General features: G+C 43.2%; 1 protein-coding gene across 4 annotated transcripts in view; it reads right to left on the bottom strand.

Annotated features, from left to right (window-relative positions):
* Positions 1 to 17,784, bottom strand: part of DIS3L (DIS3 like exosome 3'-5' exoribonuclease) — a 31,983-nt gene that overhangs the window by 1,422 nt on the left and 12,777 nt on the right. For 3 of the 4 annotated variants that reach the window (XM_037054183.1, XM_037054184.1, XM_037054185.1), the window contains 10 exons: positions 14,239 to 14,415; positions 12,881 to 12,959; positions 11,719 to 11,898; positions 9,577 to 9,746; positions 8,329 to 8,490; positions 6,445 to 6,692; positions 5,799 to 5,891; positions 3,171 to 3,704; positions 1,462 to 1,616; positions 965 to 1,143 (listed from right to left, as the gene is read on the bottom strand). In XM_037054183.1, coding sequence (XP_036910078.1) covers positions 965 to 1,143; positions 1,462 to 1,616; positions 3,171 to 3,704; positions 5,799 to 5,891; positions 6,445 to 6,692; positions 8,329 to 8,490; positions 9,577 to 9,746; positions 11,719 to 11,898; positions 12,881 to 12,959; positions 14,239 to 14,415 — 1,977 coding nt within the window. Of the gene's footprint in view, positions 1 to 964; positions 1,144 to 1,461; positions 1,617 to 3,170; positions 3,705 to 5,798; positions 5,892 to 6,444; positions 6,693 to 8,328; positions 8,491 to 9,576; positions 9,747 to 11,718; positions 11,899 to 12,880; positions 12,960 to 14,238; positions 14,416 to 17,784 lie in introns of those variants that run through there. The other variant, XM_037054186.1, reaches the window with a different exon arrangement.

Genomic DNA, 17,784 nt, shown 5'->3' with positions numbered 1-17,784 from the left:
GTAGCGGAAAAGTATCCTACCAAAATCCTGTTGTTGGAAGTGGAAATTAGTACTACTCCTGTGGGGGGCGATTTAGTAGTATGTATCACAGTTCCATTTGTGCTCACCTTGTGATTCAGCATTCGTTATTACCAGGAATTTATCCCGGCAATAATCCGAGCTGTCTGTAAAAATCATACACAAGGTTGGTTGTGAACTAGGTGGCCTAGGACACGGCTGCCCAGGAGACTTCACCCAGTGCTGAGGAAGTTGCACGTCTGTGTTGCCCCATAGGTCGCCACTGGCCACATGTTTATTAGTATATATGAAAGGGGGCTAGTGTGACTGAGGAACTGGATTTTTAAGTTTTAAAAAATTTTAATGTAAATAGCAAACATGGCTGGTGGCTATAATATTGCAAAACAAGTATAGAACATTGGGTATAAAAGATTTTATTAAACATTTAGGTAGTTTCTAATTCTGTGTTTCACCAAATGGTCTAGTTTTATGCTGTACAATATTGAAGCCACTAGCAATGACTGGAATAGAACACAAAGCAGCTTCTAAAACCATGACGTAACTACCTTGACATGGTGTGCCAACAATAACGTGTTAAATGAAAAGGGCAGATTGCAAAACAGACCTGGTGTAATACTGTTATAAATGAAAAGTATTATGTAGAATTGTTAATAATGGTTACCCCTGGGTGGTAAGATGATAGATGATCTTTTTCATTTCTACACTTTGGGAGAAACATCTAACCTATGGTTAAATCTCCCAAATCCACAGTTAATTACGTCAGAACATTTGTAAATGTATTAAGAGCTATTCAACATACTTCAAAATTTTTCATGTCATTTCATCGGTTATAATACTTCTAAAATTTAATTTGCTAAAATATATAGTACTTCATTCTGTTATACAATAAAACTGATATTCTTTTAGCAAAAGACATAATAGGAAGAGAAATTAAAACCCCTCTTACTAGGTTTCTGTTGTTGATATGTCTGCATAATTCCTCCAGATCTTTGTTGCTGAACAAATTTTCCTTAATTTCCATTTTCTTATCTTTTGAAATGGCTGCCATTAATAATCGGTGCACTACAATATCTGAGTATCTTCTTATTGGAGAAGTAAAATGAGTGTATTTATCTAATGCAAGACCTTTAAAAAGAGGCCAAAAGATCGAAATCAACAACAACAACAACAACAAATACTTTTAAAACAACCCGCTCAAGATTATGGGCACATAAAGAAAAATTCTGCCCTGGCTGGTGTAGCTCAGTGGATTGAGCACAGGCCTGCGAACCAGAGGATCACAGTTCAATTCCCAGTCAGGGCACATGCCTGGGTTGTAGGCCGGTTCCCAGTGGGGGACTCACGAGAGGCAACCATGCATTGATACTTCTCTCCTTCCCTACCCCTCTAAAGATAAATAAATAAAATCTTTAAAAAAAAAAAAAGAAAAATTCTGTCACTCACCATAGTGATGGAACTCCCCCTCTGCACAGGATCCAGTGGAGAAATACAGTGCATTAGACATGGCCTGCGTAGCCATAGAGCGCAGCAATCTGTTTACGATGGGGTCATGCGGGTCATTCGCATTATCCAGAGAATCAGCCAGTGTCTTATTAGACCTGACAAAAACAGGGAAAAACTGTTACTTAGTCCCCAGCAATGATTTATAAGCCAACACTCCGAGGGGCACACTTCACTCATCAGTCTGAATGCTCTCATCTGAGAGGAGTGAAATTTATTTTGGACACATTTCGGAAGGAACTCTTTTCAATGATAGAAATCTAGTTTGATTTTAAGATTTAAACAAAAACGTATCAGCATTTAAATGTTTCTTAACAGTAAAGAGTAATGTGTCAATACCTGTAAGGTTAAGTTAATGCTCAGCACATAGCAGGTGGTCAAATATTTGTTGAATTCTTAACACCCTTAATCCTAAAAATACTGTACAGGTCAAAGAATGGACTTTTTCTATTTTTAAAATCAAGAGTTATGGAGCCAGACAGTTAAAAAACAAAACTAAACTAAGCCTGATGTACACAAGTAAAAGAAACCTAAATTATTATTATTTCATGAGACAGAAAGCATTTTTACTTAGTCTCATATAATTTTTAAAAACCCAGGAGATGTAGAATTATACTGCAGACATAACAATAGAGCACACAGTTCTGCAGTGTGCCCCTGAGAGGAAAGGGGGAAGGACGGGGAGTGATGGGCGGAGGAGCAAAGCGGTGCAGTGGGCACTGCTGAGAGCTTCCCAGTTTGACAGAGGTGGACTCAAGTAGTGGCTCAGTCCTGACCAGCTGTTGCACTGTAGTCAAGTTACTAACCCCTCCAGTTTTACTTCCCCTACCTGTAAAATAGGGATGACACAAAAGGGTATCTGAGAGCCCACAGCACATGTGCCTGCACCCACCACGGAGCTCAGCCACCCAACAAACCAGCAAAAGGTACCATCACCTAAAGATGGAAGCCAAAAATCCATTCTAACTCATGAATAAAATTAGCACCTGTTAGTTCACAACAAAATATTGAAATATCCTCTTTATATATCCCTTTTTAAAAAATTTTTATTTATCTTTAGGGGGGAGGAGAGAGGGAGAGAAACATCAACGTATGGTTGCCTTTTAGTGTGTCCCCTGCTGGGAGTTGGCCTGCAGGGAACCAGCCTGCAACCCAGGCATGTGCCCCGACTGGGAATCGAACCGCGATCCTCTGGTTCGCGGGCCTGTGCTCAATCCACTGAGCTACACCAGCCAGGGCTATATATCACTTTTAATGTGGAAAATATTTTATCCTGGAGGTGGGGTGTAAAAAGTCTCAGTCTATGGAAGGTTGGTATAAATTTACCATTAGTGTGGTGTCCTATGGTAGTGCTGCATTTTTGAAGTAGCAAAATAAATAGAATGATTTCTTGGGATTTGCCTAAGGAGTAGATGAAATTAAATCCAAGTTTCTTACTTCTGTTTTACAAATTTTAGTGGGTCAAAGCTATGCCTCAATAGACTTGTTTTAATTTCAAGTCTCTACACCTACATTTTAGTCAGTGAAGAAAGAGAGCCAACAAGCTTTCTATTTCTGGTCAAAGATCTGGCTGTCACATTTTTAAGAACTGCAAGATAAATAAGTGTACAGCAATCCCTTCCCTTCCTCTGCCCCCTCAAAAGAGGAATTACCGTGTATCTATGAAGAAGCCTTTTGCTTTAGCACATTCTCTTAGTTCTGAGAAAAACTCCTGGTGTGGAGGAGGGTGTTGGCGCAACAAGGCCTGATGAGGGAAGCTCTCCCAGATCTTCTTGGCCACCCAGTGGTTGGCCAGGATCATGCACTCAGCCACTGTCTCGTGGACTTCCAGGGGCTGCTTGGGGATGAGGTCATGAATGTTCTTTTGCTCATCCAGCTGTACACGAACTTCGACCCCTTCCAGTTCCAGGGCACCACAGCAGTCTCGTTTCGCTCGGATGCGGCGTGCTATGTCGGTCAACTTTCCAATTGCCCACACTAACTCCTCTAGCTTGGCTTGTCTGCTCGTCTCATCCAAATCTCTGAATTCTGGAATATCATCAATGATGTTAAAGTTTCCGTCCAGTAGTTCCTGGGCTGCTTCATAAAACAGTTTGTATGCTGATCGAATAATCGTTCTGCCATACCACACTTTCTTAATTTCATAGGAGGTTTTATCCAATTCCCACATGACGCTTACAGCATACCTACAAAAGCAATAGCACTGAAATCATTATTTAATTCTTCCATTTAAAAAAAGATTTCATTTATTTATTTTTAAAAAGATGGGAAGGAAGAGAGAAAGAGAGGGAGAAAAACACCAGTGTGTGAGAGACACATTGATCAGTTGCCTCTCATGCGCTCCCATCTGGGGACCTTGCCTACAACCTAGGCAGGTTCCCTGACCAGGAATTGAACTGGTGACCTTTCAGTTCACAGACAGGTGCTCAATCCACTGAGCCACACCAGCCAGGGCTAATTCTTCCATTTTTGAAACAAGCAAAACTAGACCCTAAGTGGAACTTGAAACAAATGGCATTGCTACAGGTTTTGGGTCTGATGTCTCAACCCAAACACTCCACCACTAAATCAAAATTAGACCAGGTTCCGGTGACCTCTGAGCAAACATGAAATGAGTTCACACGGATGTTACACACCCACCTCCCTGTTCTCCACAGCACAGAACTGAGGGAGGGCGTCACGTCTGTTGGGCTCCCTGGTAAAGGAGAGCAAAGCCTCTGAGATCCCACAGGACAACACTGAACAGCGACAGCAGTCTTGATGGTAGGTAAATCAGCAAAAAGTTCACTTAGTAAAGAATCCCTTAGCCACCACATCACTCATTTAAATACTTAAAAACATGCAATATTTGCAATTCATATAAAAGCAAAGGGCTAATTTTCCTCAGATGCGAAGAGCTCCTAAAATCAATGACTAATGAACTCTATAATCAATGATCAAGAACTCTAAAAAGGGTGAAGGAACATGAAGTAATTTACAGAAAGGCATAGATAAATGCCTGTTAAACGTATAAAAAATGTTTAACTTTAGTCATAATAATTGAGTTACACTGAAAATTAAAACCACTCTAAGATACCATTTTTATCTACCAAACTGGCAAAGATTAAAAAATTACAACATATTGTGTTGGCAAAGCTGTGGTGAAACAAGCATTCTCATACACTGACGGTGGGAATGTAATTATTGTAACCTCTTAGAGGGCAATTCAATTAAATCTATCTAACACAAATACACACACCCTTTGATACAGAAATTCCACTTCAGAATTTATCCTCCAGATACACTGTACTTTACAAAATATGAAATGACTAATGTTCCAAGTAATTCGGTATAGTTTTGTTTGTAACAGCAAAAGATGGGAAACAATCCATATTTGCATACATACGCAAATTTTATTAACAAGGAATGATCCCCAAAATACATCAAGTTAAAAAAATAAGCAAGGTGCTGAACAGCTGGGGTCCACACCTCACCCCCCCCCCCCCCACACACACACATAGAACCAGGCCACACAGCAGGAGATGAGAGCAGGCCGGCCAGCAAAGCTTCATCCAAATTTCCGCCTGAGTAGCACTTTTTGTCTCCCCCACCCTTCCCCCAACCTCCCCTATACAGGGTGGGGCAAAACTAGGTTTATAGGATCTATGGAAAATAATACAACAATTAATAAATAGTAATACAAGAATAATTCTGTATTTCACATACTCACAACTGTAAACCTACTTTTGCCCCACCCTAAATATAATGTCACAATTTGTGTAAAAAAAGACATGTCCGTACTTGTGCATATGTATTTTATACTTAGAAAAATATGTAAGAAATTGGTAACCAAGGAAAAGCAGTAAGAGGGATCTTTCACTAAATATGTTTCAGAACCGATGAATTTTGGACTATATTAGGTTGTATTATCTACTCAAAAATAGATATAAACTTTAACTACAAAAAAACCCCCTTCCTAAGTTCATGCTCCTCAGGCAAAACAGCCTCAAACAGGGAATATGTACCAACAAAGTTTTACCTGTTTGTTCTCAGACTTCAGCTGACTTTAAAAAGCAAAAAAACAGGGAGAAATAGCCTCACAGGTAGAGAGAGAGGAAAGACAACAGGAAGGGAAGGGAAGACTAGAGAGAGAAAGCTGTTTGAGAATAAGTGGTACGGAGGGGTGTGGAGGACACAGGGGGAAGGAGGGGTGGGGCCTGGGGGTGACAGCACACTGGAAAGGAGACAGAGGCCAGAAGCAAGGGCGCCAGGCACCACCCAGGCAGAAATAATGAACTCACCTATCGACGCCCCCCAGCAGGGAGCACAAATCAGCGCTGAGGATGGAGGGCAGCATATCATAGCGTCGGTCTGCTAGGTAATAAGTGGTGGCCCTGTGAATGACACACACACCAGAACATGACCTTCAGCAGCAAGATGCAGAACTGCTGACAGCACGGAGGCCGGAGGGAACCGTGGCACCCCGGCCCAGACGCCCCAGGGCTGTTGTTTCCCATAAAGTGCAGCCGACTGGGTAATAGAGCTGTTCCCTTGGTTCCACTCCTCTACGCGATGCCGCTGTGGGCTAAATATGCTTCCACGACATAAAAAGAAGTGACACAACTCTCAGTTGTATAAAAAAATTAGAGTGTAATGATCCAGTATTTATATGGAATAGTATATTGCTGCATGGAAAAATTTAACCCTCTTTAGTTCAGAAGGAAACTACAGAAAGGGTCTGTTACCAACCGCAAGGTGCAGTGATTGGGGACTATTTTTCTGAAGGAAGGGGAAGTGGAACTCAACTCAATTGTATTTTTTGGGGAAGAGATACTGAGAATTGTAAGAAATTGTGACATCTCTTTCAAAAATCTGAAACTAGCATAGTGACAAAATATGTTACAGCCACACACAAATAATCACAGTGCTGACTTCAAATAGCATTACCGTGTCCTGGCTTCAATGTCAATACAAGAATTTGGCTTCACAAAGTGTGTGACATCTGCGATGTGAACCCCGAGTTCCAGGTCGCCATTGGGCAAGCTTCTGACCGAGAGCGTGTCATCCACGTCTTCACAACCTTTGGGGTCAATGCTGAATACGAGGTGGGTTTTCCTCAGGTCTCTGCGGTCTCGTTCCTCCTCGGGACTCACCCTCCAGGGCTTTTCTGGTGTGTTCACGGGCATCTCACACATCTGTGCAACGAGAGGCCAAATATTCAGCAATTCCCCCAGGACACGTTTCCTATAAAAATCTACTCTCTGACATTCTCAGTGTGACCTCAATGAAGTCCCATTCATTCCCCATTACCCGCTGCAATTAACCTGCGTTTGCTGCTTTTGATCGATAATGATTGATTAGGTGCCTCATATGCGTCAGGAACCGTGCTAGGCCCTGGAAACGCAGGAGTCGACAGAAAAGGCGCAGTCCCTGCCCGAGGATGCTCCCGGCCTGACAGGAGTGTCCCACAGCTCTCACCAGTCTCTTTAGTTACGGGGCTGGAGCAGGGAAAAACGGGGGGCAGCCTCCACCCCATTTTCAAGTGACCCACTTATTTCAACGTAGTTGAGCTTTTAATTCAAGTCAAGCCCTGAAAAAAGAAACCCAACATGTTCCAAATATTAAAAGTTTATTCTTCAAAGATAATTTAAGCAGGACCAATCTAGGGCATTTTCTCTCCATTATTACCTGTTTAAACCATCAATTTGCTGTTAAGTAGGCTAAAGGGAAGAGAGATCTGGTCCTTTTATTCTAACATTTTTGCTAAGAGCTGAAACAAGTCAACAAATAATTCCCAGAAACTAATGTTAAACATAAAAATTTAATAATGTAAAATATTCTAAAATATTTTACTGTTATAGCTACTGTTCTGTCTAAAACTCTAATGAAAGTAAGAACACCCATATGCTCTTGATGGTGATGCAAACGGGTCCAATTTTTCTGGAGAACAATCTGCCGATACATAACGAAAGCTATTTGAATTTTTTATGTCCTTTGATTTGGTAATCTCACTTGAAGGATTACATTCCAAGAAAAATGATTAAAAAGGAAAAAAAGCACTGTTTATAAAACTGAAGTAGCATTTTTTATACTACTAAAAAATTAAACAGCTAAAATGCCCAACAACTGAGGAACGCTTAAGCAAACTAGAGTACATCAATATACAATAATTTGCCACAACTATTAAAAATAAGTAGGCTATGTCAATACATAAAAATAATTTTAACTGAAGGAAGCAGAGCAGAAATAGTATGTGCACACTATGAATACAGCCAGAATAATAAACAAGATTTATAAGGATTCTAAAAGATCACAAAGTGATGAAAATAGCTGATGCTTTATGTTCACAAAACTTTTGTCTTCTGTAAAGATTACAAAACTGTGTCATAATGAGCAAGATATTTTTTTGCCCATGGATCAGAGCTGTATGGAACCCAAAAAGCTGCTTCCTGCAGCTTTTTGCCGTTGAATAATTATGACAGAGAGGGAGCCCAGTGGGTCTGGAACTTGGCACCCTCGCAATTACTGGGGATGGATGCGTAGTGACTATAAGACACCGACAAACCATTTTTATGCACAGTTGCAAAAAGTGAAAGTTGGAGAGCTGTGAGGCTATAGGAAACTACCCTCTGCCCCTGAAGCTGACTTCAGTCTGGTCCAAATAGAAAAAAGAGGAGTGAGATTTTTCCATTATCTGTGCGTTCAGACAGTAGGTTGTGACATAGTGCAATGATTTTTTTCTTTCTTAATGATGAAACAAACAATAACAAAGGCAAAAAGGAAATGTACAAAATGTCTTTCGCCAGACCAATGTTCTCGGGGAAATCTGACCTGAGCTTCTGAGAAAGGGGCAACTGAAATACTGTTTTCTATAAGGATGGTGGAAATTTCTCCTTCCAGATCTCCGATTCTTCCTAAAACACGCACAAAATGTCCATTTGGATACACAGATGTCGACTCCCAGGAATCAATGCGCACAACCACCCTGAAATCCTGCAGAAAAGAACAGAAAAACACATGAGTCCAGAGCCAGGAGTCAAGTGGGTCAACCAGAAGCACCAAACCAACAAGAGTTAAACCATGTCGAGCTCCACAGAGAGCAGCCAATTTGCAAATAGTGGGTATTTTTTTCATAGACTTTTCTGTTTCACTAAATTCCCAGATGGTGTATAAGTGTTTGGCCCAATGCTTTCAAAGGAGGCATCATCTCTCCACATCAAATAAATGGGCTGGAAATTTTAGTCTATTAAGGAAAGCCAACTGTACCACATTTTAGTTAACCTTTGCAATACAGGGGAAAGACTCAGCTATGCATAGTCTAAATTAAATTTCAAAACAAAAAAAAATCTCAGTTTTTTGTGTGCAGAGTTACTTTCTAATTCCTTAAGACGTCTTTTGGTGGGGAAGAAGGTATCAGTGTGATGGAACCCGGATGTCCCAAAATTCCAGCAAACCATGGATAAGGAAAGCAGTAGTTCTAACTGGCCTCAGACAGCCTGTATAAGGGCTGCAAGATGTAAAGGTGCACAACGGCCAGGGTACTGGCTGGGGACATCCTGTTTCGGTGTCTCGTTTAGAATCTGCAAAACAAGAGGCAAATCAAATCGGGTGATGCTTGTACTCTCCACCACAGTAAAGGTTAATTTCTAACTTTCTTGTTCATGTCTTCTCTCTGGTGCTATATTCCGTTATGGATAATCGATTCTGTGAAGCGCCACTATATCATCTCTGCAGGGCAGAGGGATCGTATTTCTGTATCGCCTGCTAGAAGAAAGCTTGTTAGTGTTGGCACAGTGTATCTATTCGAAGTTTCTGGGTTGGACAGCTGGATAATGTATGTTCTCTCTAGTTGTCTTACACAGCTCTTTCTAGGACAGTTTCTCTCTGGCCTTCATTTATTAACCAAGGACTACTTAATAGATGGTTCTATATATTTAGAATTTTTAAAAAACAGGATCCCGAATGCCAGATGCCATCAATAATTTATCCCTTCTTATGCAGAGGAATCAACAATGTTTCTGCTGCCGCTCACAAGCTGGCAAAGACAGGAGGGGACAGCAGGGCTGCCACGTCAGCTACCTGGAGGGCTTCTGCTTGCTGAGTGCTAATTCGGATTTTGGGGATTCTGTAATCCCAAGGTGTGACGAGGACTTTCTGAGCATTTTTGCCCTGAGACTGCACCTCTTCTCTGGATGGAAATGTCACCACGTAATCCCTCCAGTTCTTCTGAAGGATGCCCACCACTCTACCTTTGAAGAAAAAACAGAAATGAATAAAACCTTAGGTGGTGAGGTGTCACCTACCTGGACTCTGACCCATTCAGCGGTAAGGAAGGAAGCAGGACACACAATGTCCCATTTTTCTGAAGTGTGTCCACACAAACTGAGAGATGCATAAACATTTGGCTTCCTAGCATTTTGTTATTAAGATGGATTAAAAAAAATTTAATGACATTGTCAGTATGCCCTTTCTTCTGAGGGGCCTGATGTGACATTTAGAATCCATCAGTCCCACTTTCTCTTGTGACCTCACCTTATCGACCTCCAGGGTAGGGATGCTGGGGAAAGTCGATGATTTTCACTTGTTTTAACCCATGCCCCCCACTGTGCATTTTGACTACGTTCCTCGCATTTTCCCATCAGCCAAAATCATTTGGCCCAACATGATAGACAGAAAAGGATAGAAATCATTTAAGTTTGATACACAAGAGTTTCAATCATCACTGACTGAAAAAACGAACTTTAATAGTTAAAAGCGCTATATTTTCACAAACACTTATTGAGCCCCTCCCAGGAATGAGGGGGGCTGTTCTAGGTGGGGATAGAGCAGCATCAAAGCAGAGTCCTCGGCTTCCTGGAGTCCAGTCTGGGTGTCCGTGGGGTGGGAAACAGCCACACGTACATATATGGGAGGCAGTGATGACTGCTGAGAAATATATAAGGGCAAGGTGCCCAGAGTAATGAAGGGTCAGAAGTAGCAGCTGTCTTAAACAAAAGTGACATCGGAGCAGAGACTTTTAGGAGGAAAGGAGGTGTGAGGATGTTTGGAGTGGTAGCAAGGGCAGGTGGGTCGGTGTGGCAGAAGCAGGACGATGAAGAGGACAGTGATACAAGGCAGCCCAAGCTAGGGCGGCCTTGCAGGCCGGAGTAAGGACTCTGGATTGTATTCTGAGAGAAACTCTCCAAGCAGCCATTGGAGAGTTTTGGGCAGAGATGTGGCAAGACTTGGACTTTTAAGAGAAACACTATGGCTTCTATGTGGAGAAGAGACTGCCTGGGAGCAAGGGTGGGAGCAGGAGACCAGTGAGGAGGCTGCTGGGAAAAACCTCGTCAGGGGGTTCTACTGGACCGAATTAGGGAAGATGTGGCGGAGTGTGGAGTGGCTGAATTCAGTTAGAGCTGCCAGGACTTGCTGACGTAGGAAAGGGGTTGACCAACTGTAAGAATGAACTTGCCATTTACACAGATGAGGAAGACTAGGGGAGAAGCAGGTTTGGAGGTGGAAAGTGGGACTTTGTTATTAGGCATGGCAAGTTTGAGATGCCCACTAGACATCCAGGAGAAGGTGCCGGACAGACAAGATTAGAGGCTAATTGGGTCTGAGCTGGAGATAGAAAGCTTGAGGGCTGAATGAGCTCTCCTAGGGCAAGTGCTCAGGGAAAAAAGGGATCCGGAGAGGAGCTGGGGGCATCAGAGAAGAATCAGCAAGGGAACTGAGGAGGAGCAACCAGTAGGGAGGGGGAAGAACCCGGAAGCCAGTGAGGAGGCAGTATTCACGGGCCAAGTGCTGCGGACAGGTTACAGATACCAAGGACTACTGGCAATGAGGTTGATGGTGATCTCTGCAAGAGGTGCAAGGTTTTGTTTGGGGGGCAGGGGCACACCTGAATGCAGCATCTTTGGGAGCGAGTGAGTAAAGAGGAAGCTGAGCGAATGCAGAGTCCACTGTCTCACTGGGTTGCACCGTAAACCGAAGCAGAGAAAAGGGTAGTAGCTGCAGGGGACGTGGGACCAAGAGGGTTTTGTTTCTGCTGTAAGATGGGAGATATCACAGCACATTTGGGTGCTGATGAGAGTAAAATACACCTGCAGAGAAGGAGAAACTGACAGTGTAGAAAAATGATATTATATATGGACAACTGCAATATTTCTGGATTGTTGAGGAGAGGAAAAATAAACACATCGCAAGAAATGCCTACTGCCTACTTTCCAGCTGGCTCACCTGTGGGCATGGGCTCGCTTGGGGACTCCCCCGTGGCCTTGTCGTCACTGTCATTCTCGCACAGGGCAGTGGTTCTTCCTTTCCATTCATTTTTGGGAAGCAGCTCCACAACTACCACATCTCCATGAATCGAGCGGTTCCGAGCTTTCATCCCATGGATTAGGATGTCACTAACGAGACCTGTGTTTGGGACAGCCCAGAGAAACCCCATGAAGTCAAGGGGGATGCCACGCCCTCGAGGCACCTCAGATGTACTATTTCCGAGGTCTAATCAGCTTTCCTTCAAAGAAAAGCTTCCTCCTTTAAAAAAAAAAATAGGTCAAGTTTCTTTTATTCCACAGGGTAGGAATGACAAAATATGGCTACCATGTCGTACTTTATAATGTCTTTTCATAAAGGGCCACCCTCAATTATCCTTTAAGGTAGGTGACACTTCCCTGCACAAGACCATGTAAGCCTACACTGGAACTCTTGTCACACACGTGCAGGGGCCACACGGGCAGGGGGCGGCCAGCAGGGTGACGAACTGCAGACACTGACGGACGATTCTGATGAGCAGAAGCCTCAAGAAAGCCACTGCTTCCCATTCTCCTTCAGCCCGGCCACGCTCCCTCGACTCTCAGGGTTTGTCTCCACCTTCTCATTGCAGAACTGGGAAGTACATTCCACCCCACAACTTATTTACACATTTTTTCCACTTTTTCACTTTTTAGGGATTCCAGTGAGGCAACAGAGCACATGAGGCGGCACAGGGCGAGGTCTGCCTCAGTGGCAGTTCCAGCCCCGCGCTCAGCAGGTGCAGGTCTCGGACAGGTCACTGCACTTCTCCAGATTTTAGTTTCTTTACGTGTAGCCTCATGTACCCCTCGTGGGTAAAAGGTGGAAAACAGTAACATCTATGTTGAGTGCTTAGAAAAGCACCTGATATATAGTAACCACTCAATAAAATATTAGCTATTATAATTTTTAAAGTTTATGACAATAAAATCAGAAATTATCAATGAAAAGTTAGGAAAAAACCAGCTCATGATCCCCACACCCAGTGTACATGGGGGCATATGATATTGCATGCATGATGTGACAATTTCGACTATGTTTTCTTCATCGCGTGATGTCAGAGTGAAAAGGTAGCAGGGAGACTTAGGTAAGGCTTATACTGAACCTGAATCTTTATTGCTGGCCTCTTGAAGTCTCACAAAAGCTTCTATTTGTGCTCTGTGTTTGTTGACTTTCAGAATTCCCTGGAATCATAAGAAAAGTCAATGTGAAAATTTCTTTGCTGCCTGCTTTACCTCAAAAGCTGTAGTTTCTAAACACAGCATGAAAACATTGCCATAATATTCTTTTTTAACAGAGATTTTATTTATTTGTTTTCAGATAGAGAGGAAGGGAGGGAGAAAGAGAGGGAGAAAAACATCAATGTGTGGTTGCCTCTTGCACACCTCCCACTGGAGACCTGGCACGTAACCCAGATATGTGCCCTGACTGGGAATCGAACTGGTGACCCTTTGGTTCACAGGCTGGTGCTCAGTCCATTGAGCCACACCAGCCAGGGTGCCATAACATTCTTATAAAGTCTGTGATCCCTTTATTTAGGAATAATGTTCATCACCAACGTTTTTTTTCTCTAAAGAGTAAACCATCATTTTGAACTACTCTTAGTTATACCAGGTGTTGAAAGTGCCAGAACCTACCTTACCTGAGTGGTGAATGGTCTTTAAAACACCTCTCTCCCAAGAACTTTGTGAACTTTACTGCCCAGGTGGAAGCACTGGCCCCTCTAGGGGTACTCATCTAAAAGGCCCACACTTTAGGGAGGGACTGCAGTGTGGTATCCTCCAATGTCTGCCCGCATAAAATCATCTGAGTGGCTTGTTCAAAATGTAAAATCCAAGACAGGGCAGTTCTGCATCTTGATAGTGGTGATAGATACACAAGTCCATGTGTGTGATAAAACAGCATCCTCACACATACACACACACACAAACAAGTACATGTAAAACCTAAAATCTGAACAGTTTTATATGATTTCTTCTCAAGACCCTAACAGCATCTGGGTCCTGGGTTCTGGGAGGTCATAAAGTCATAAAGGGGCCCTTGAGTGTGGTTCGCAGGCCCGCGCTCAGTCCACTGAGCTACGCCAGCCAGGGCAAGGGGCCCTTGAAATGGGTGGGAAAATGGCAAAGGAATGAAGTTGAATTTCACCAATTTTACAATTTTGCCAAACAGCCACGCCTTGATTCAAAAATACCTTCTCTTTCCAGTGACAGGAGGCATTTACAAGGCTACTCACATGATGCTCAATACACAACGCAATTAAGAGCATTATAGAGCAGATCCAGACAGACAGCCACGTCTGCAGGAAGTCTGACTCCCAAAGCACTTTAAACATCACTGGCCCTGGCTTACTCATACCGATCTTGTTCACAGCCTTTGAAGTCAGACACCTGTGACAGGAGGTGAGTAAAGAAGAGAAGAAAGCATGCCAGTTGGTCCTGATGCCCGTTCTCCCCTCCTCACCTGGACATAGCGTCCAGACTTAATGCCGGCCTCTAGCACTTCCAGGGGGAGGTGTTCTGGGTACTCCTTCCTGTGGCTCTCCTGACTCTCACTCTCCCTTTCCCGTCGAGACTGAAGGATGGAATCACAAAGCTCATGGGCGGCTTTTAAATCAGGCCAAAAATTGTCCAGGTAATTCTGCGTTCAACAGAGGCACAAGAGAAACATGGTTAGGAGAGAATCATTCTTCACTGTAGTAATGTTATAAAAGATCCCGAACCAGAACTGCCAACACACAGTTTTGAAAAGGTGTCAAATGAGCATCACCTTCCCAAGCCTCATGCTAGCAGCTCATTTTCTGTTGTCTTATTAATCCCCGAAGTCTTGGCAAATGAACCCTCAGGAGGCTCTTCCTACCACGGAGCATTTCCACCCTCCTGATGACTCTGAACTTCCAGATCTCCCTCCCCCTCTCCCCCCACAAATGGTCTGCCTATCTTTTTATGTATCTCATTGCTGCAGATAATGGCCTGCAATGAATGGACAGAAAAATCTCCTACATGTGCATTCCTGTCTTTTTATTTTTTTACCCTGAAATGTTTGAAATTTATGAAAAACCTAAGCATATAAAAATGGCAAGGAGTAAAGTGTATTATAAGGAAATGTCTCCCTTCCCCCAATCCACTGACAATGTCAAATGAGCAGAGAGCAGGAAAACTCAAAAGAGCAAAGCATTCTGGGGCATTAGGCTTCCCCTACTTCATACACGCCCAGAGGACCACCGAGTCTTCTTCTGTGACTGCCCGCACATGTGCTAACACCCCTCTCATAGGTCACACTCTGTGTGGCTTCTAGTGTGATGGCCTGGTATGAAGCATAACTCCGAAACGAGCGGTCGGAGTCCCCGCCAATATCACTGGATGTTACTGCACATCTTGGCATAAATGAGGCCCTGGACCAAACCCCAAGGTGACCACCCACGAGGACGGTGTGCTGAGGCTGGCGGTGTAACTTCTACTCTGTCCAGAGAACACTCCCTCAGCTGTTGGACTCTCACTGAATAAAATCAAAGTTGGATGTGATTTTAACTTAACTTTAAATCTAAGGTAGAGTCTAGCACATTCTCTTTTCTCAACTTATTACCCTTGTTGTTGACCCCAGGACTTCTCCCACTAATCTCAGGTCCTGTTCAAACTGCTTCCTTTTTCCCCCTAGGCCTCCCAGAAGCTGCCTATGCCAACATCAGTACCCCGACTCTGCGGTCACTTATCAGCACGAAGAATTAGTCTCTGCTCAGTTTACAAGGGCAAAAGCATACTTGTCACACACAAGTATGAGCCTCAGATGCCAAAAGTTTGGTAAAAGCTGAGTTTGACTATTTCTGAGGAGAACTGCAAATATTTATTTACGATGGTTAGTGGCAGCTGCTCCTGTGGTTCGGCTGTGGAGGTGGAAGCGTAATTAGGAAAACTGTGTGAGGGAGGTCAGGAAAGCCAACAGAAGGCACAGGAGCCTGGGTAGCAGTTGTCTGCACAGGTGTGTGCGTGTGTGCGCATGTGTGTGTTTAAATTTACACATTTTTATTTAACAAATAACTTCAGTAAACAGCACTGTAAAGGGAACTGTTAAAATTAAAAGGCACTTGAAACAAGAATTTGACTAGCATGGAACACAATAGGCAACTCAGCGAGAAGTAAATGTATGGTGGTCTGCCACTGCACCAACTGAAAGTCTTGCTTAAGTGATAGCTGTTGCATAAGCCACAGTACAACTTCGCACATTCATTAAACAGACAGATTGATAGCTAAAACACCAAAGAAGAAGTACTGATAAAATTGTTACCCCTTAACTGCAAATAAATACATTAAATGTTTACAAGAAGTGATTTTTTAAAAAAGCACCAGGCTTTTTAAAATAAAATGAATAAAGTGAAATAAATTCATCTAAAAGTCTCCAATTCAGCAAATACTATATAAATTAAGGCCTTTATGTAAATAATTCTAGGGCTTTTGGGGGGCAGAAAACTCCCCCCTACTTTTATCCAAGGCTTGAACTTACAAAGGTTACCAAGATGAAGTTTTACTACTACATACCAAAAGCATGTGTTGCTTTCACTCTTCCCCGACTCCAAGCCTCCACAGAGATTTCTGGGCTTCCCTTTCCCCTGAATTCCACTGCATCTCTCTTTTCCTGCCACCGTTCACCTCTATGAAGCCCTCGGTCACCGCTGGCTTAGGAAATGCTCTACGGCATATAACTGTGCTATACCACTGAACTACGAAGAAAAGCCATTTTCACGAAAAGTAGAAAAATGTAATTTTAGTCGACTGTCCTCTGCGGGAACAAGACATGATGCATTGCCACAGAGAAAATAAGTGACACTGCCATTAATATCCGGTGCCCCTGGAATCCTCTGGCACGCCACAACACTCTTTATAGCAGGGTCAGGAACATTCTGTTGGCAGAGCTTTAGCAACACACGCACCTGGGAATGCTTGTAGAATCTATAGTTCAAAATCCAACTAGACTTTCTGCGAACTGACAGGGGTAATGGAGGGCCTCATTCTAGTTGCTGAATAAAAAAAAAAGATATCTACCATTAGAACTTGACTGACCAGCTGGGAAGACAGAAGAGACCAGTCATCGATCAAAAGATTAATACTCATTCTACTCTCCCAGAAGGTACCTAAGAAAGAGGAGAACTGCCCTGGCTGGCGTAGCTCAATGGATCCAGTGCCAGCCTGTGAATCGAAAGGTCGCTGGTTCGATTCCCTGTCAGGGCACATGCCTGGCTTGTGGGGCAGGCCCCCAGTTTGGGGCCTGTGAGAGGCAACCGATTGATATTGATGTTTTTCTCCCTCTCTTTCTCCCTCACTTCTTTTAAAAATAAATACATTTAAATAAAAGAAATAGGAGAACTGTTTTGCTAAGACAGCCCAGGTAACTGTCACTGATCCTGCTGCTCCTCCCTACGATCTGCCCACCAGGCTGATCCAACAGAATCACATGAATGCTGTCCCGTCTTGCCCCTTCTCGTTGTTCCTCTCAGCTTCCGCATGCATTCACAAGCGGGGAAGAGTGAACTGCTGAGATACAAGACTGGCTTTTAAAACTGTGTTTCGTGTATATTCAGAAGAATAATTTCAGAAGCAATAAAAGCATGATAGTTAAGAGCTTTGGAATCGCACTGCCTGGGTTCTGATCTCAGTTCTACCACTTCCTACCTGTGTGACCTCGCCTAGTCTCTTGGTACCTTAGTTGCCTTCCTCACCAATAAATTGGGGATGATAACACCTACCTGGTAAGGCTGTTGCAAGAATAGTGCATGGCATAGATTTATGTTGGCTATTGCTATTAGGTGGAACCATGTTGTCGGTCAAAAACAACAGAATAGTGGCAATTTTATTAGACTCAACCTATCACCATCATCATCACTAATAGTTTTATTGTTGTAACTACACACATGAGTTTACTGTCAATGGGGGCTTGTTGGGCTGATGTCTCAGATACTGTAGGCCTCAGGTGGCAAGCACAAGGCCCGCAGGCCGAATCCTGCCCTCCACCTTG

Source organism: Sturnira hondurensis, unplaced genomic scaffold, assembly GCF_014824575.4.
Source record: "Sturnira hondurensis isolate 20B ecotype Veracruz unplaced genomic scaffold, ASM1482457v3 Scaffold0008196, whole genome shotgun sequence".
NCBI classification, from domain to species: Eukaryota; Metazoa; Chordata; class Mammalia; order Chiroptera; family Phyllostomidae; genus Sturnira; species Sturnira hondurensis.
This window is presented reverse-complemented; position numbering and strand designations above follow the sequence as displayed.